Source organism: Hemitrygon akajei, chromosome 7 (genome assembly GCF_048418815.1).
Source record: "Hemitrygon akajei chromosome 7, sHemAka1.3, whole genome shotgun sequence".
Taxonomy (NCBI): Eukaryota; Metazoa; Chordata; class Chondrichthyes; order Myliobatiformes; family Dasyatidae; genus Hemitrygon; species Hemitrygon akajei.
In genome coordinates, this window is record NC_133130.1 from 89,265,701 (window position 1) to 89,286,544 (window position 20,844).

General features: G+C 42.0%; 1 protein-coding gene across 12 annotated transcripts in view; it reads right to left on the bottom strand.

Annotated features, from left to right (window-relative positions):
* The window catches only part of LOC140730654 (ras and Rab interactor 2-like), a 175,909-nt gene that overhangs the window by 53,145 nt on the left and 101,920 nt on the right, over window positions 1-20,844 (bottom strand). For 5 of the 12 annotated variants that reach the window (XM_073051392.1, XM_073051398.1, XM_073051393.1 and 2 more), the window contains exons 2-3: window positions 8,838-8,923; window positions 4,557-4,651 (exon numbers count right to left, since the gene is read on the bottom strand). In XM_073051392.1, the coding sequence (XP_072907493.1) occupies window positions 4,557-4,651; window positions 8,838-8,879 (137 nt within the window). In that variant the 5' untranslated portion in view covers window positions 8,880-8,923. Of the gene's footprint in view, window positions 1-4,556; window positions 4,652-8,427; window positions 8,539-8,837; window positions 8,924-9,540; window positions 9,688-12,128; window positions 12,237-20,844 lie in introns of those variants that run through there. The other 7 variants (XM_073051402.1, XM_073051400.1, XM_073051391.1 and 4 more) reach the window with 6 other exon arrangements.

Sequence of the window (20,844 nt, forward strand, 5' to 3'; positions counted from 1 at the left end):
GTGGAGTTCTGCACAGGTACATTCCAATGAGACAGGGAAAGGATGTTAGGGTACAGGAACCATGGTGTACAAAGGCTGTTGTAAATCTAGTCAAGAAGAACAGAAGAGCCTACGAAAGGTTCAAAAAACTAGGCAATGATAGAGATCTAGAAGATTATAAGGCTAGCAGGAAGGAGCTTAAGGAGGAAATTAGGAAAGCCAGAAGGGGCCATGAGAAGGCCTTGGCAGACAGGATTAAGAAAAACCCCAAGGCATTCTACAAGTATGTGAAGAGCAAGAGGATAAGACGTGAGAGAATCGGACCAATCAAGTGTGACAGTGGAAAAGTGTGTATGGAACCAGAGAAGATACCAGAGGTACTTAATGAATACTTTGCTTCAGTATTCACTACAGAAAGGATCTTGATAATTGTAGGGATGACTTTCAGTGGACTGAAAAGCTTAAGCATGTAAATATTAAGCAAGAGAAAGTGCAGGAGCTTTTGGAAAGCATCAAGTTGGATAAGTCAATGGGACTGGACAGGATGTAACCTAGGCTACTGTGGGAAGCAAGGGAGGAGACTACTGAGCCTCTGGCGATGATCTTTGCATTATCAATGAGGACAGGAGAGGTTCTGGAGGATTGGAGTGTTGCAAATGTTGTTCCCTTATTCAAGAAATGGAGTAGGGATAGCCCAGGAAATTATAGGCCAGTTGATGGAGAAGATCCTGAGAGGCAGGATTTATGAACATTTGGAGAGGCATAATATGATTAGGAATAGTCAGCATGGCTTTGTGAAAGGCAGGTCGTGCCTTACAAGCCTGATTGATTTTTTTGAGGATGTGACTAAACACATTGATGAAGGTAGAGCCATAGATGTAGTGTATATGGATTTTAGCAAGGCATTTGATAAGGTACCCCATGCAAGGCTTATTGAGAAGGTAAGGTGGCATGGGATCCAAGGGGGCATTGCTTTGCGGATCCAGAACTGGCTTGCCCACAGAAGGCAAAGAGTGGCTTTAGACAGGTCGTATTCTGCATGGAGGTCAGTGACCAGTGGTGTGCCTCAGGGATCTGTTCTGGGACTCTTCGTGATTTTTATAAATGACCTGGATGAGGAAGTGGAGGGAATGGGTTAGTAAATTTGCTGATGGCACAAAGGTTGGGGGTGTTGTGGATAGTATGGAGGGCTGTCAGATGTTACAGTGAGACATTGATAGGATGCAGAACTGGGTTGAGAAGTGGCAGATGGAGTTCAATCCAGATAAGTGTGACGTGGTTCATTTTGGTAGGTCAAATATGATGGCAGAATATAGCATTAATAGCAAGACTCTTGGCAGTTGGAGGATCAGAGGGATCTTGGGGTCCGAGTCCTCAGGACACTCAAAGGTGCTACGCAGGTTGACTCTGTGGTTAAGGCAGCATACGAAGCACTGGCCTTCATCAATCGTGGGATTGAGTTTAAGAGTAGAGAGGTAATGTTGCAGCTATAAAGGACCCTGGTCAGACCCCACTTGGAGTATTGTGCTCAGTTCTGGTTGCCTCACTATAGGAAGGACGTGGAAACCATAGAAAGGGTGCAGAGGAGACTTACAAAGATGTTGCCTGGATTGGAGAGTATGTGTTATGAGAATAGGTTGAGTGAACTTGGCCTTTTCTCCTTGGAGTGACAGAGGATGAGAGGTGACTTGATAGAGGTGTACAAGATAATGAGAAGCATTGATCGTGTGGATAGTCAGAGGCTTTTCCCCAGGTCTGAAATGGCTAGCACGAGAGGGCATAGTTTTAAGGTGCTTGGAAGTAGGTACAGAGGAGATGTCAGGGGTAAGTTGTTGTTGTTTTTTTTAAAAACGCAGAGAGTGGTGAGTGCGTGGACTGGGCTGCTGGCAGCTGTGGTGGAAGTGGATACGATAGGGTCTTTTAACAGACTCTTGGATGGATACATGGAGCTTAGAAACATAGAGGGCTATGGGTAAGCTTAGGTAGTTCTAAGGTAAGGACATGTTCGGCATAGCCTTGTGGGCCGAAGGGCCTGTATTGTGCTGTAGGTTTTCTATGTTTCTATCTTGGATTCATTGCTTGTAAAAAGGATGGAAACAAACTCAATAAAAATTAAGGGGATTGGATAAATAGTTCACGGCAAAAAGCAATTCTACAGCTGTGTAGGACAGAGACAAGGGAGAGGGACTGTGTGATTCTTTCAAAGGGTAAATGGTACATAGGGTTTCATTACAGAAATAATGATATCCTATAAGGCTTTGGCAAGACCACAGTTGTAACAATGTGTACAAATGTAGTCTCCTTAGCTAAGAAAGGATATATTTGCCATGAGGAAGTGTAGCACAGATCAACTAGGCTGGTCCCAAAAGTAGTGTGTTTTCTGGAGATGGGGAGATTGAGTAGGCTAAGCTTCTATTCTATACTGTTTAAAAGAAAGAAAGGAGATCACAAAATTCTTAATGAACTTCAGAGGTTAAATGTTTTCTTGACTGAGGAGAGAGGATGTAGGGACACAGTTTGAAAACAAGGGATAGGTTGTTTAAGAATACAGCAGGTTATAGATCAGCTGCAGATAATCTGGCCGAATCTGAGGTGCTGCACTTTGGGAAGCAAATGTAAAGTGACATTACAGTTAACTGCAGAACCCCCGAAAGTGCTGCTGTAGAGAGGAATCTTGGAGTCCAAGTCCATAGCTCCCTGGAAGTGGCTGCATGTGTTGAAAGGGTTGCAAAGGCGATGCATAATACACTAATTTCATTATTCAAGGTACTGAGTTCAAGAATTGGGAGGTTACGTTGCAGCTTTAAAAAAACTCTGGTTAGGCTGCATGAGGTTGATTGCATTCATTTCTGATTACCCCATTATAGGAAGGATGTGGAGGCTTTGGAGAGGGTGCAAAACAGAGGTTTATCAGGATCCCACCTGGATTAGAGGATATGTGCTATGAGGAGAGGTTAGACAAACTTGGGTAGTTTTCTCTGGTATGGCAGAAGTTGATGGTCGACAGATTGAAGTTTATAAGATTATGAGGGGCACCGACAGATGACAGCCAATCTCTTTCTCCTGGGGTCAAAATATCTAATACTGGAGGGCATGCATTTAAAGTGCAAGAGGCTGTTTAAATGACATGGGCTGGTTAAGTTATTGTTTTAAACAGAGAGTGGTGAGCTCCTGGAATGTACTATCATGGGTGTTAGTGGAGGCAAGTACACAAGAGGTATTTAATAGTCTCTTAGATAGATGCGTGAATAGGGTGATGGTGACTTGTGTAGACAGAGGAGACTAGTTTAGTGGGATTTCAGTTACTAGCTTACGTAATTAGTTCGGCACACCATTGCTCCTGTGCTGTACTGTTCTACGTTCAAAGACTGAAATGAGTCTGTTCAGCTGAGGAAGTTCAGGCGTTCACTCCAAAACAGAGATGAATAACGTTTATGGAAATCAGGGAATCAAGGGGTTAGCATGATCTTGCTGAGTAGTGAAACAAGCTTGAAGGGCTCTAACCACAAAACTCAGCTGGCCAGGCTGCATCTATGGAAAACAGTACGGTCGGCATGTATGCCGAGTCCCTTCATCGGGATTAACTCAGCCCGAAACACCGACTACACTCCACTCTTTTCCATAGATGCTGCCTAGCTTGCTGAGTTCCTCCAGCATTTTGTGGGTGTTGCTTGGACTTCCAGCATTTGCAGATTTTCTCTTATTTTTGAAGGACTCTCTACCTTACTCCAGCTCCTGTTTCTAATGCTCTGTATGTGTGATGAGTTAAGTGGAAATATTTATATTAATATTAATTCATGTTGCACAAATAAGTTTTGTTTAAAAGCTTTCTGGCATGAGGAACAAACTGGGCAATATGAGAGAAGCATAAATGAGTAGTCTTTGGGATACTATAAGTCTGTGTCTTTACTGATGCTTTCCTGCAAGCTTGAGAGCTCGATGGGGGGCGGGGGTGCAGATGTTTTTTTGCTGGTGGGGGCTTTGGGGTTCCAACATTTAACTGTCATTCATTCTTTGCGGCACTCCTCTGTTTTTCTGGATGTTTGCAAAGAAGAATAATTTCAGGATGTATATTGTATACATTTCTCTTACACTAAATGTACCTACTGGAACCCAAATGGTAGAAATTATGCACCAATTGAACATCTCAGAACAAAGTAAAGGAATCTGTAATGACCACAAGTGGCAAGCTCTGAATCAAAATATTCATGGATTCTAACCACAGAACAATTAAAAGATGTAATGTTGGTTCTGAATGCATGAAAACTTAACATGAATTCACTACTGCTTCCCCATCAACCAAAAATGTAGCACAGGGAAATGCCAGAATGGCCTGTTCTGTGCTGCATCTCAATCAACCAACCAACCAAAAAACAAATCAATTAATAAATTGAGAAATGAGCAAGACATTACCACTCTCAGTGGCACTGTGAAACTCATCTGAAAGAATGATGAATTCCACATAGAGTTAAGGGTTAGAATACAGTACATGCTGAAAGGCAATTAGTTAATGTGGAGGTCATCAGCAATAAGTCGTGCATTAAAGTATGCATGATTAAATATGCATGTAAACTCACCGTAGCCACCTAGCATAGTGAGCATCTTCGTCTAAATCAGAAACTGAATTGACCATTTTCAGTTCTCCAATCTCGGATGCAAGCGTGTCAACCAGCTGTGATAAGCAGTCAAGAGTCTATTGTTAGATCATGGAAAGTTGTGGTGCTAATAACTAGTTAACTGGTCTGCAGAAGCTTTAACGTCATTGAGAACACTAGGTATTTAGGGCAGGATTTCCCCTGTACTTCAATGAAACATTAGAACTCCCATTGAAGGCAGGCACTCTCGAACACATTGATGCAGGCACTTTATGGACCTCTTAAATAACATTGACCTTTGTGAAAGACCCTGAAAGTATTGCAGAAAAAAAAAGTGACGCAGTGGACTATCAGCTGTACAGAAAACAGTAAATTAAAAATGTTAGTAACTGAGCTTTTTACATTGTTTATTACAAATAAAGCATTCTGTCAGGTCATTTCAAACATTTTTATTTCACAAATTCTTCTGCAGATATTAGTAAAAATAAACAAGTGTGGTAAAGCAGCAGGATAATTCCTTTCTGTTGATCCAATTTTCCACAAAACCAACTGATGACAGTGACCAATGATCACAAATACCAACAGCAAACATCTCCAGCAGTGAAAATGTAAAACTGCATGTACAGAGATTTTGTTTTAATTATTTTAGCTTTTTCTCACACTTTGCCACACAATTTAAATTTTGCTCTATAGTTGACGATTTAGAATCTGCAGGGGCTATTTTACCGCAGTGGGGATAAAAATCTCCAAATTGGCCCTGGGCATGACTTTGAAGCACAGTATCTTCTGGTTTTGATTCACCATAATATCCAATCATAATAATGGAGTTCAACATCCCACAGGTAACAAAAGGTGCTTAAAGGAGAACAGCGCCTCATAAGCAGGTACCACTAGTAAGATGTATACGTAATTCTTGTTTGACCAAAAATTCTATCCAGCATGTCACGAGATACCAAGGAACCTCTTTAAAGTAACTTTAAAAAAACAGAAGCGTCCACAAGTAACTTTCAACAAATAGGATTAACCCAAGGCACATTTATTGGTTTTCTCCACAGACGTTTTACAGTCTGACTGACTGCAGCATTTCCAGAGTATATATTAAAAAAAACAAATTCTCCACGTGCTAGTAAGGCTGATTTATAGTTGTGCATATGGGCTACGCCGTAGCCTACGCCATAACCCTGATTTTCACTTTTGCGTCACTCTACGCCATAGTAAGCATGCGTTGGCAGTGCGCCAAAACGTTAGTTGGCGGTGGGATTTCTATGCCACTGTGTTGAGTTCCTTCGCGAGAGACATGGACAAGGAAATGCATTTCAAATATTTTCGCATGTCGGCAGGTAGATTTGACAATTTGGTTCATCTATTCTGCATCGGTGTACAGACATGGCGGAGAAGAAGCAACCGGAAATGCGTAGGAGGAGATGATATGCTACCAAGCGGACCAATCACAGTTGTTGCGCTCTGCGTCGCCGCGATGCGCGAATTACTTTTTTGGGGAGGTGTGCATCACCCTATGGCGTAGGGTACACGGTCCCTACGGCATAGGTGCGACGCACAAGTATAAATCAGCCTTAAATTCCCATCACAACAACTTTCCCATGAAAATTTAATGGCACTGAGCCTAAAGGATTAGGATGTATTGACTTGGAGTATACTGTATAGCAGGAACCATCATAAAGGGAGAGGTTTGTCTCAATTTCTTTTGCATTACAATGGGAAAACATTGAGGGCAGTTTACCAGGAAACTACTAGATCAATCGGCACAGATGGACAGCAACTGATTTATTTAATTACTGGGTGAGCTGTGTCCACATAAAAACTTGGAACTAAGTAAGATATAAATGTTAGGTTGTTACTTTATTTTCATTTGTAAACCTATGTACATTGAGTTGCCTACAAAGTCAATATTAACAGTGTTTTAATGTTATATTGGCTTCAATAAAGATTCAAACATATTCTAAACGTCAACTACTTTGCAAGGTTTGGATAGTTCAGCTCTGACCACTGATACCTTCAGTATACATCAGCATCTCTGGACAAATTCAAATCACGACTGTCATCAGTTATTCCAAAACTGCATCCTAAAAGTCAAATTGGTTTGCCTCAACCTAAACCAACATAACAACCATTTCATCCTAATGCATCTCAGTATAATTGTTTGAAGAACCTCTGTTTGAGGAAGCATTACAGTGAGATGCTCAAAAATAAAAATGACATTTTAAATGAATAGATCTCAACTTAAACATCATATCGGGGCATTATATATACAGTAAATAAAGAATGGACAGGCAAGACGCACTTTAAACAAAAATATTCAATAGGAATGGCTTTCGTGATCTACTTCAAACTATCTAAACAGCATGCTTACAATTGTTGGAGATAAGTTTTAAAAAAGCAGCAGGCTGTTCCATTAAAAATTCCACTGCGGCTAAAAGAAAACAAAGTCACATGTTGCAATATGCATCAGCTGGGTTACAAACAGACTTCCTAAATTCTAAACTGTGGTGACGACAACTGAATTCCACAGAACTCACATTGTGAAAACAAGCTCTTTGCCAACATAAGTACCGATTATCTTTGTTTATATTTCTTACAGAAGGGCAGTTATGTAAAACAGAATCTCTAGTCTTTTAACCAGTTAACCCAACTTTTGCTAAAAACATGAAGGAACACGCTTGTATTTATGTGATAGCTTTCAGGGCCCAAGTGCATATTACGATTAGTCACAGTATTTCTCATTTCAACCAACTAGATAATGCATTGGATCACAATGCATACATTTTCACTTGAGAATATGAAATATAATGACTGTATTACATCACTCAGAAAAAAGAGCAGCAGTTTATAATATAAATAAAGTTCAATACAGCTTTATTAGCTTTAAATTATCTTCAGTCATTAAGATTTATGCAACAAAAAGGGATTTCAGAAGCAGATACAAAGCAGCGAGAACAAGCTTTCTCAATCTAACCAATCTTGGTTCCACCCACACGCTTCATTGTCTTTAAATTTTCAGTCTGTTCAGCATTTGGAAGAACAGAATTTTCTTCAATTATTGCGAATGGTTATGCCATTTCTTCTAAACACCCAGTCCATCCCTCTCTCTGTCACTCTTTGCTAAGGACCAGCTCATTTACTGGATCTAATCTGGATGAAGTGTTTCTACCCATTGCTGTATTTAACTGATAGCCTTCAGATCTCTTGTCCCCCACCAAAGCTCAAAAAGTGCCTCTCTAAACATAGTACCTCGCCACTTTTCTTCCAAAGAGCTGCTTAAAATTAACCACCTATGTCTCCTAGTACCTCACTGTGGTCTGGTGTTAACTTGTGGTTTGTAATACACTCGTGAAGAACTCATTGATGTGGTTAATAACTTCTTGTAACGCCAAAGGAAACTCAACAAAAGGGAAATTAGATATGGAATATGAACAGAAATTCAGAAAATTAATCTAGCCCCTTTATCTTGGGTCCAATATCCCTGCACTTCCACAAACAAATTCCAGCTGATGCAGTTTTGCACGTGTTTACTTTGTGATCTATCATTGCAATTTTCTGCTCCAATCTACACTTTTATCGTGTCACCTAACGTAGTGCACTGAGCACCAGTTCGTGTCACCGGTCCTTCACTGACGTTATGGTGAAAAGCTGATGCCCGAGTACCAATTACATCCTGCAGAATTCTCCTTCTATATCGCAGCCTCTATATAAAAAAAGTTGACTCTAATAATATCCAGAGTCATTTATGTTGACAGCCTTTAATCAAAAGTTGTCAAATTGGCAGCCAATTATAAATAACATCTATATCGAGCACGCTGATGAAGTTCATCTAGGCTTGTTAAACATGTCTTACCTTCTACGAGTCCATTTGATGGATTGTGATCAGCTTGTACTTGTCCTCTCACCCACTCTGTCCCTAATTAATCTACTAACATTTGCAGCTGAGCTTTTGACTGTCTCAGCAGTATGTCTACAGGAAAAAAGGAAACACAGCCAGGGTGGGATCATTTCCTCATTGCTCAAGCATGCTTCCTGGCATGTCCACTGATGGTAAAGCACTGACTGGACTGAACTGCTCGACTGCATCCTCCCCCCGCACTTACGATATCCACCCAGACCAAAATAAAAAGCAACAGGCAGGACGGTGGAGGTTTGGCTGAAGAAATAACGAAAGGAAAAAAAGAAACTAGCAAAAAAAGCAAGGATACGCATTGAAGTGGTTTGTAAATTACTTCTGTAAGCACTGTAACAAGATTACAATACCTTAAAAAAACTCCCTTTCCTCGGCTCAACCAGACCTGACATTCTCAGTGATTATTTGGGAAAGCTCCAGAGTTAGACAGACGGACCTGAAATCAAAGACATTTAATGGTTATTCCATGCTGAAGGAAATACTGATGTGCGTTGCAAAACCACCAGCCAAAACACATTCGGCCAAATTCTATGACAGCACTATCCTCTCCTTAAATCCGTAAAGCAAGGTAACATTATAAACTGGCCGCAAATCAGAACACAACATAAAGTTTAGCAACACTCTCTTCCAGTGTCCTCTCAGCTCGTAATGTTAAAAACAGCTTACTGATCATTAACTATAAAAAACTTAAGAGATGCCCTGCAACTCCAGTTCTTTCTGTGTTGAAACTACCGTACATGTTAACACACAGCTGCTTGCTCTTAAGTTTAAATCTGGAAAACAAGCTTGTTCATTCACTTCGTTTTTAAACTAATTATAAACCTAATCCTTTCTCACTTGACCACAAAGTAATTAGTTTTCGGTGCCAAAGCAAAAATTGTTTTCTCACAACTGGTTATTCTCAAAAAGTTGCCCATATCTGAAGATCCTTTACAACCTTTTAATCAGAGTTAAATCTCAAAGTTGTTACATCAGGGCAGCAACATATTGAATAAATTTTTATCCCTTTGATACAAGTTCAATTGCTCAAGATCTAAGAAATATACAACATACCAATGCACATGTGCACACACACACTCCTGGACTCATAAATGACAGCCCCCCCTCATGAGCCTCTTCTAAAATTCATTCTCTCTGGCGTGGTCAGAGACAGATGCATTTCCAACATGTAAATTAACAAAGACAATGTCAGGTAGATATGTCCTCCCTATGGCTTCGCTCACAATCTGCCACAGCCACCTGGGTAATTCAGCACTCCACTAACACTCTAATCCGCTACAGAAGTGACAGTGTTACCAAATAAACTGCTCGTGACTCCTACACATGTACACACTCACCCAATCACAGATAGGGCTTAAAGAAATTTTGCAGCAACGCCACACCTACGTCAAAAAGATAGCTTAAAGGGGGAGTGATACTGTCCAGTGCTAAGGATGAGGGCAAATGGTGAGATTGCTGTTGTTAGTTAAATCACAGTTTTAAGAAGACATGATACTTTGGAAGGAGCATCAAATGGAATTGTACAGGTTGAGGTAAAGGGTACAGAGGTGGTAGTCATGCTATAACAGGAACACAGCAGCCCAAGGAGGATAGAAAAGCAGAATTGTAGGTAAAATTGAGAAGTGCAAAAACAGGCAGCCATTTACTGTTTTCTTATTATAATACAGGTGCCCCCCCCCCAGTTTTTTGAACGTTCGCTGTACGTCACCTCGCTGTTACGAAAGACCTACATTAGTTACCTGTTTTCGCTAACAGAAGGTGTTTTCACTGTTACAAAGAAAGGCAGCGCACGCCGAGCAGCTAAGCTCCTCCCCCGGAACTGCATTCTAGCCGGCATTGCTTAAACACGTGCCTGTGAGCATCTGTGCTTTATGTCGATTTATTTTGTGCATCCGTTAGCAAGATGAGTTCTAAGGTATCGGAAAAGCCTAAAGGGGTGTTTTACACTTAGTGTAAAACTAGACATAATTAAGCGTTTTGATCATGGTGAACAAAGGAAGGATATAGTGAGCTTGGCTAAGGGTTTGTGGAAGTTGACGAAGATGATGTTGAAGAGGTTTTGTCATCCCATGACCAAGAACTGAGAGATGAAGAGCTGCTGAAGAGGAAAGGATAACATTTGAAACCGAATGCAGTAGCGAATGGCCTGAAAGTGAAGTTGTCCAGGAACTGAACGTGAAGCAATTGTGTGAGATTTTTACTGCGATTGACAACGCTGCAATGATTGCAGAAAAGTATGACTTTAATTTTGAAAGGGTGCGTAGGCTTAGGGCATATTTGCAGGATGGTTTGAGTGCTTACAAAGAACCGTATGATAGAAAAATGCGCGAGGCTAAGCAGTCAAGCATACTGTTGTTTTTTAAATCTTCCACATCAGCCACAGCAGATGATGAAACTCGACCTTCAACATCGAGGCAGGCAGACACAGAAGAAGCTGACCTGCCTGCCCTGATGGAAACAGACGACGATGAGATGACACCCCAGTCTTCTCTACCCGCCCCCCCCCCCACCACCCCAACCTCCGACGACTCAGCCTAACACACCATCATCAGTGTGCTCACCGTCTTCCCGATTCCGGTAAGTGAAACTATACTGTACATACGTTATTTCTACTTTATACAGGCTGTGTATTTTTACGTGTTACTTGGTAGCTTCAAAGGTTACTGGAGAGAGTGCTTCTGCCGAGAGCGCTTGCGTGAGATTTTCGCTGCGGTGGACAGTGCTGCAATAATTGCAGAAAAGTATTTCTACTTTATATAGGCTGTGTATTTATCAGATCATTCCTGCTTTTACTATATGTTACTGTTATTTTAGGTTGTTTGGCATGATTTGGTAGGTTATTTTTTGGGTCTGCGAACGCTCACTAATTTTTTCCCATATAAATAAATGGTAATTGCTTCTTCACTTTACGACATTCTGGCTTACGAACTATTTCACAGGAATGCTCTACCTTTGAATAGTGGGAGAAAGCTGTACAGGCCATTCAGCTCATCAGCCACACGGTGGCTGCCAGCAGGGTCGTCCCATTCCACCTCCCCTTATTTCCTTATAGCCTGATAACTTATCCACTCCCTCACATGCTCATCGAATCTCCTTTGATTCTTATTGTACATATCTGCACTGAGGACCAATTTGCGATAGCCAATTAGCCTACCAACGTGTATTTGGAAAGTGGGAGGAATCTGAAGCACCCAGCTGAAAGCCACACCACTACGGGAAGAACATTCAGGGTCCACGCTCAAGTCAGGAATGAACCCAGAATCCTCGCAGATGCGAGGTAATAGTAACAGCTGCTGAGCTGCTGTGCTCTTGAAACCTTGGAAGATTTCAACTAGCTTACATAGAGTCGATATAAAAAGGCATCGAGTTCCTAAATTACATACAAGAGAATCTTCTGCGCTGATATTAGCAAATCAGCGCAGAAGAAAGAACAAATAGAGAAAGGGGAAGTTCTGGATTCAGCTTTAGCGAAAGTTGCTAGGAAATAGAATATGTATCAGTATGAGAGCATTACTGTGGTGGTGATAATTCAATTAGATTTATCATTGATATGGAAATGGATGAAGATAAAATAGAATCAAAAATTCTAATTTGTGGAAAGCACAATTTTACTAGATCAGAAGTGGTTTAGTAAGAATTACCTTAAAATAGTTTTGCAGTTAAATCACTCTCAGAGCACCAGGAGGCATTCAAGAAAGTTGTTGAAGGTAAACATTTTCCCACAAAGAGTTAGTGTGTGACTGCTGAATCTAGGGGGATGAAAAGACAAAGAAGGTATGACAAAAAAAGTACATTTCATACAAGTTCAAGTTTCAAGCTTAATCATCGTTCAACCATAGCCAAACAAAACAGCATTCCTCTTAGGCCAAGGTGCAAAACGTAGTGCCATCAGCACACTGTTCACAGCACAGAGCATAAATAGTTCATTTGGCTATGATTTCAGAAAACCGTCTCGAAGACAGAAGTAACGTATATCAAGTCCCTGAGCTGTCCTGGTCCAGGTTGTTCTTCCACTGAGCAAACACTAGAGGGCAGCATCAACAGAAGCCCCCAAACCAGTATGAAATCCAGTGGAACACAGCCTGCTCCGTCCGGCATCTCCTTCACCAGCATCCACAACAGGTGAGTCCCAGGCAAGTGGACCTTGTCCGCACAACAAATGAAGCTACACAGCTCGCCCACCATCAATCTCGCCAACGAACCACTGAATTGGGCTTGCAGCGTCCTACATTACCGATGTCCAACAGATTGCAGTGATTACAATAGAAGTGTCCAAAACTACCACTCCCACATATTTTATTTTGAACTGTGCACCGATTTGGCACACAACAGGTCCAGGCAACAACACAACAACAGTTCACAATAAACCCAGCTCCGTTGCTATCGAACAACTTGCTGACGTGATAGTTCTGAAGTACTTGATGTTTTTAGTGTCAAGCAGTGACTTGTAATTGTGAAAGGTGTATAGGATGAACAAATACACCTTTGACTGAAGCCAGAGTGGCATCCGAGCACCCCAACAGCTGACTGGAATTGGACATCGTGAACACGTAGGAATTAGAAAAGCAAAGGAGAAAGAAATATTAGCAGGTAAAAATCAATAAAAATCCAAATATGTTTTACAAGTACAGAAAGAGTAAGAGGATAACTCGGAAGGAAGGCCTGAAAGGCTAAAAGCTGATGTGGAGGTGGATGGCCTGTATAACTTTCTACGTGGGATAAATTGTACAATTACAAAAAAGATGCTTAAGTTTAGTAACAAGCAAATGTTTGCAATCCATTTCTGGGAAAGTATGGTTCTTCATTTATAAAGTCACAAGTTAATCAGAGGGCAATCAGCGTATTTTAAGGAAAAATCCTGTCTTATTAACCTGACTGGCATGTTGGTCAGCGTGTTCCAAATATGCCATGTAGATTTCAGCAAGCCTTCTGACAAGGTGGCAGATAGGTCATGACAGTAAAAGCAAATGGAATCCAAGAGATGGAGGCATATCGAATACAGATCCGTGCCAGGAAGTACAGGGTCAACAATTGATTAAGGGACTGGGAGGGTCGTAACCAGCTCAACAGGAGATAGATCTTGGTTTTTGTAATGGATATTAATGGTTTAAACCCGAATGTCAGAGACACGACAAAGAGGTTTGCAGATTAGGCAAAAAATTAGCCTTGTAGTAGGAGGAAATCCTTAGAGAGAAATAGAAGGTGTGGGATAAGACAGGGGAATAGAGGATATTGGGTGGCATAAGTATAAAGAGACATTGGAATGTACACACTCCAATAGCATCTACCTTTGCACAAGAGCTGAGATCACAAGGACCAACACGCTCATTAACAAGAAAGTCAGAGCCACATCATCCAGAGCACCTTCCTCCTTCAGCTGCAGCCACTGTGAAAGAGCCTGTCACTCTAGAGTGCATAAAATTACAAAGAAACTAAATAAATAAGAAAAATCTGTTGTTTTTTTCCTAGAGTTGTAAATCGCAGGGCATGGATTTCATTGGTGAAAGCATTAGAGGAGAGATGAAAACTTCATCTAATGGGTACTATTGAGGCTAGGAATTTTGTCTGAAGGAGTAATGGAGGCAGAAAGCATCACCACACTGAAGAGCACTTGGATTTGTACTTGTCAGTAAGGTTGGCATTGGTAGATCATTTACCACCGACACCGATAAAAGATTTCCCATCAGAAATAAATTTTCTGCTACGAAAATGGAATTGATATCAATATAACTTTACAATTTACATTTCAAAAGGACTAGAATACGAAAGCAAGACTATAAAGAACCGGTGAGGCCTCACTTGGAGTATTGTGAGCAGTTTGGGGCCCTTATCTTAGAAAGGATAGATATGCTGAAACTGGAGAGGGTTCAAATGAGGTTCACGAAATTGATTCCAGGATTAATCAGCTTGTCATATGAAGAGCATCTGACGACTCTGGGTCTGTATTCACTGGAATTGTGAAGAGTTGAGGGGTGACCTAATTGAAACCTATCGAATGGCGAAAGGTCTTGATAGAGTGGATGTGGAGAGGATGTTTCCTATGGTGGGAGTGTCTAAGACCAGAGGACACAGCCTCAGAATACAGGGGTGTTCTTCAAGAATGGAGATGAGGAGTAATTTCTTTAGCCAGAGAGTAGTAAATCTGTGGCCAAATCTTTATGTATATTTAAGGCAGAAGATCTGGGCTGAGAAGAAAATGGATCAGCTAAGATGAAATGGCAGAGCAGACTCAATGTGCCAAAAGGCCTAATTCTGCTCCTATATCTTATGGTCTTTACAATAAAATATAATTTTATAATATGTATATATTCTTATGGTTAAAACTTTGCTAATGAGTCAAAATTTAATAGTCTATTGACAGAGAAACATTAAAATTTGCTAAGAAAACTTCTTAGTGCTCTCCACATTGCCTTATCCCACCAACAACCATTTCAAATCCCAGACATTGCTTTAAAATGGACAATCATTCAGTACGTATTCAGTAATAAGGTTCAGGACTGGCTCAATTCCCGCAAGAGCCGGAAATGTCTGATCCGCCAACACAGCTGAAACAGTTGCTATACCAACTGCAACAGACAGTTCCCCTCTCCAGAAAAATGCTGCTGTTTCTACATTAATTTGTTTATACAGTCTATGTTTTTATGAATGGAATACTGGTCCAACATCTCATCCAACAGGAAGCAACACAGCATGGTCAGTGTCAGCGCTCTGAGGTATGAGGAAAAATAGCAAAACGCAAACTTCCAGGCTGGAAAGGAGATACAACATAGTTTATCGTTGACAAACCTCTATAGATACACAATGAAGAGCATCATGGCATGGTATGGAATCCCAAGAATGTAAACGACTACAGGAAGTGGCGGATACAGCCTAGTTCATCACAAGGAAGGTCCCCTCCCCCCAAACATCGAAAACATCTACATGGAGAGCTGCCAAAAATAGCAGCATCCATCAAAGACCCACACCATCCAGGCATGTTCTCTTCTTGTTGCTACCATCAGAAAGGAAGTAGAGAAAACTTGGGTCTCTCACCACCAAGTTCAGGAAGTTATTGCCCTACAACCATCAGGCTCCTGAACCAGTGTGGACAACTACACTGGCCACAACTCCAAACTGACTCTGTGACCTATCCTTCCCTCCTCCCCCCACCTTTTTATTCTGGCACAATTCCCCTTCCTTTTCAGTCCTGCAGGGTCTCAGCCTGAAACATTGACTGTTTATTCACTTCCATAGACGTTGCCTGACCTGCTGAGGTCCTCCAGGAGTGAGAGTGAGGGGGAGGGGGGAGAGGGGGGGGAGAGGGGGGGAGAGGGGGGGAGAGGGGGGGGAGAGGGGGGGAGAGGGGGGGAGAGGGGGGGAGAGAGGGGGGAGAGAGGGGGGAGAGAGGGGGAGAGGGGGGAGAGAGGGAGAGAGAGAGAGGGGGAGAGGGGGGGGAGGGGGGGAGGGGGGGGGGGAGAGAGAGAGAGAGAAAACGGACAATGCTCTGGATTTCCAGAATCTGCAGAATCTCTTGTTTATAGAAACACAGAAACCCTACAACACAAGCCCTTCGGCCCTACGATTCTGTGCTGAACATGTACCTATTTTAGAAATTACTGAGGCTTACCCATAGCCCTTTATTTTTCTAGGCTCCATGTACGTATCCGGGAGTCTCTTAAAAGACCCTATCATATCCGCCTCCACCACCATCGCCAGCAGCCCATTCCACGCCCTCACCATCCTCTGCGTAAAAAACTTGCCCGAGTTCTCCTCTGTACCTACTTCCAAGCACCTTAAAACTGTGCCCTCTTGTGTTAGCCATTTCAGCCCTGGGAAAAAGCCTCTGACTATCCACACGATCAATGCCTCTCATCATCTTATACACCTCTATCAGGTCATCTCTCATCCTCCGTCACTCCAAGGAGAAAAGGCCGGGTTCACTCAACCTCAAGTTCATTCAACTCAAACATTTATCACAAATGTTTAATTAGAATACCACCTTAAATTAAGGGACTCACCCATTGAAATTGAAGGAAAGATACTAGCAACTTTTTCCAAACAATGGGATAATGCAAAGTATTTATGGACAAAAAATTGGGGAATAAAACTAATTAGATGGAAAGGGGAAATGTGGAGTTTAGACTTTGGACATGAACCAAAATGAGATGAATGACATCTTCTTCATCCGCAGGTTTCTTGTGAAATGGTATTTGATGCTTGTTGTCAACCCCTTTGCATCATTGTGTGAAATGACCCTGCCGGCTATTATTCAGCTCAGAGCAAAACAACTGGTGGCAATCTCAGCGAGTTGAGCAGCATCTGTGGGGGGAGGTGGGGTGACACACCAAATCAGCCAAATGGTTTTAGAAGTCACATAATTAATTAAATGGAGATCTGTTCTTAGAGGCCGTGTGCAGAATTGTGTGTTTCAATTGAATGTAGTAAAAATACACCTGCATCCGGAAGGTCCAACTGCTGGTCAGTCAGTATCCTGGCAAAATCTACACCAAGAAGAGAAAAGAACAATCCAAGCAATGCTGTGAAAAAGTTATTGAAAAGCGCAAGTCGGGAGATGAATACAGGAGAAGTTCCAAATCACTGAGTATCCCTCGGAATACAGTTAAGTCAATCATTAAGAAATGGAAAGAATATGGCACAGCTGTAAATCTGCCTAGAGCAGGCCATCCTCAAAATCTGAGTGACTGCGCAAGAAGGGGACTAGCAAGGGAGGCCACCAAGAGACCGATGACAGCTCTGGAGGAGTTCCATGCTTCAGTGGCTGAGATGGGAGAGACTGTGCATACAACAACTGTTGCCTGGGTGCTTTACCAGTCACAGCTTTATGGGAGAGTGGTAAAGAGAAAGCCATTGTTGGAAAAAAAAACTCACATGAAATCTTGGCTGGAGTTTGCCAGAAGGCATGTGGGAGACTCTGAAGACAGCGGGAAGAAGGTTCTATGGTCTGATGAAACCAAAAATGAGGTTTTTGGCCATCAGACTGAACACTGTTTGGCATAAGCCAAACACCGCACATTATCAAAAACACACCATCCCTACCGTGAAGCATGGTGGTGGCTGCATCATGCTGTGTGAATGCTTCACTGCAGCAGGCCCTGGAAGGCTTGTGAAGGTAGAAGATAAAATGATTGCAGCAAAATAGAGGTAGGAAAACCAGATGCAGTCTGCAAGAGAATTGCAACTTGGGAGATTTGTTTTCCAGCAAGACAATAACCCCAGGAATAAAGCCAAAGCTACACAAGAATGGCTTAAAAACAACGAAGTTAATGTCTTGGAGTGGCCAAGTCAGAGTCCAGACCTCAATCCAATTGAGAGTTTGTGGTTGGACTTGAAACAGGCTGTTCAGTCCCAATCTCCATGCAATGTGACAGAGCTTGAGCAGTTTTGTAAAGAAGAGTGGGGAAAAATTGCAGTCCAGATGTGCAAAGCTGATAGAGACCTATCCACACAGACTCAAGGCTGTAATTGCTGCCACAGGTGCATCTTCTAAATACTGACTTGAAGTTGGGGGGGGGGGGGGTGAATACTTATGCAATCTATTATTTTGTGTTTTACATTTATAATTAATTTAGATCACTTTGTAGAGATCTGTTTTTACCTTGACATGAAAGAGTCTTTTTTCTGTTGATCAGTGTCAAAAAGAGCCAAATTAAATCCACTGTGATTCAATGTTGTAAAACAACATGAAAACTTCCAAGGTGAGTGAATACTTTTTAAAGGTGCTGTGTGTACGTATGTGTATATGTGTGACTATCTCTCTCACACACACACTTACACATACACACTATGGGGACTGTTACTGATTTACATTTTTTCTATATTTATCATGTATTGCATTGTACTGTTGCCACTAAGTTAACGAATTTCACAACATATGTCAGTAATGTTAAATCTGATTCTGATACACACAAAATGCTGGAGGAACACAGCAGGCCAGGCAGCCTCCATGGATATGAACAAACAAGTGACATTTCAGGCTGAGACCTTTCTTCAAGACTGGAAAGGAAGGGTGAAGATGCCTGAATAAAAAGGTGGTGGGAGGGGAAGGAAGATAGATGGGAGGCGATCGGTGAAGCCGAGTGTGTGTGGGAAGAGCTGGTGAGGAAGGAATCTGATAGGAGAAGAGAGTGGACCAAAGGAGTAAGGGAAGGAGGAGGGCACCCGAGGGAAATGATAGGCAGGTGAGATAAGGGTCTGAAGTGGGGAAAAAAAGAAGAGGGGAGCGGGAAGGAAACATTTTTTTTTACTGGAAGGAGAAATCGATGTTCATGCCACCAGGTTGGAGGCTACCCAGACAGAATATGAAGTGTTGCTCCACTACCTGAGGGCAGCCTCGTCATGACACAAGAGGAGTCCATGGTGACTTGGTTGTTTGGCTCACCCACAGGTGATAAGTTCGATGGAGCATACTCTGCCGGAGGTCTGTGACTAGACTGGTGGTGTTGTGGATAGTGTAGCAAATTGTCTAAGGCTACAATGAGATGGCAGAAATCACAGATGGAGCTTAATCCTGCCAAATGTGAGGTATTGCACTTCGGGAGATCAGATGTGAAGGCAAGTGTTGATGTACAGAGGGATAAGGGGGTCCTAGTACATAGTTCCCCAAACGTGGCCAAACAGACTGATAGGGTGGTAAAGGAGACATTTGGCATGCTTGCTTTTATTAGTTAAAGAACTGAGTTAATGAGTCAGGAAATACTTTGCAGTTTTATAAAACTAAAGTTAGGCCTCATCTGGTGTATTGTGTTCAATCCTGGTCATCACATTATAGGAGGGGCATGGAGAATTTGGAGAGATTTACTTAGGATGCTGACTGGATTAGAGGCATATGGCTAGAAGGAAAGGTTGACAAACTTAGGTTGTGTTTTTTTTTTTCCCTGGAGCAGTGGAGGTCATGGGGAGACCTGACAGGAGTTTTTAAGATTACACGAGGCATTGATAGTTTTGTCCCCCAGGGTATAGGGCAAGTTGCCTCTTCTTTAAATACACAGAGTGGTGGTTGTCTCGAATACACTGTTGGGGGTGGTAGTAGAAACGTGCAATGTCGGCATTTAAGAAGCTCTTAAATAAGAACACGAATCAAAGCCTATGTATATTGTATGAACAAAAGGTGTTAGTTTAGTTGGGCATTTCATTAACAATTTAATTGGTTTGGCACAGCATCATGGGTGAAGACCTGTCCCTGGGTTGTACTGTTCCTTCTTCTATATTCTATAACCCCATCATTAACTACATCTTCTCCACATTCAAACCTGTAAGAAAATGTTCTTGCAACACACACAAAATGCTGGTGGAACACAGCAGGCCAGGCAGCATCTATAAGGAGAAGCACTGTCGACGTTTTGGGCCAAGACCCTTTGTCAGGAAAATGTTCTTGCAGTTTATTCAAGCTGACCATCTTAGTATTAGAAAGATAACCCAATATGGAAGTTTCCAAAGGCTCAGAGGGCTTCATATCCAGTGTTCATAAATAACTTAGTGATAAATACATTGGGATAGAAATTCTGTCGTAAAAGGTGATATTTTGGTGCAGCATTTGATTCGCTTTTCAGATCAAGTGTAATATCACACGCACCAGATTTGGGTTGGCACCCAGCCATCAATAACTTGCATGGAAGGACAGCATAATATGTCCAATCAACACCGCCATTTGGCAATTTATTTATATATGGAGACAGTGTGGAAAAGGCCCTCCCAACCCTTCGAGCTGCACCACCGAACAACCCCCAATTTAACACAACTGTAATCTGCAATGACAAATTAACCTACCAACAAGTAAATCTTCGGACTATGCAAGGAAACCAGAGGCACCTGGACGAAACCCATGTGGTCACAGAGAGAACGTGCAACCTCCTTGCAGACAGCGGTGTGAATTGAACCTGGGTCGCTGGTACTGTAGAGTGTTGTGCTAACCACTACACTATGCCGCCTGTAGCATCATCTCTGTGGTCATATCACACAGTGCATTCTGGTTCCTAAAGCTACAGTTACACTTTCAGGACTCCCTTTCTTAAGCCACTATTGGCAAGTCTGGAGGTCAGGCAATGCTTGGAATCTTTGAGGATGGCTTCAGTGACGTCCATTCCCAAGTCAAACTTCCTCCTTTACTGTTTGGGTTCCCAACAATGACAGCCTTTGCCCCATTGAAGATAGGAGATGTTTGACCCTATTAGCATTTCATGGTTATATCTGCCTAAAATCACTCCACTACTGAAGTGGCAGTGACTCTTGGCTCTGGGAGTCACAAAGTGGGCCTGAGATCTATGATTCTAACATGCTAATCCTATCATATACAGTCCGTGTTACAATATGGCTGCTTTAAGCCTTCCAATGAGACAGGATTGGATCACTTGTCCAATA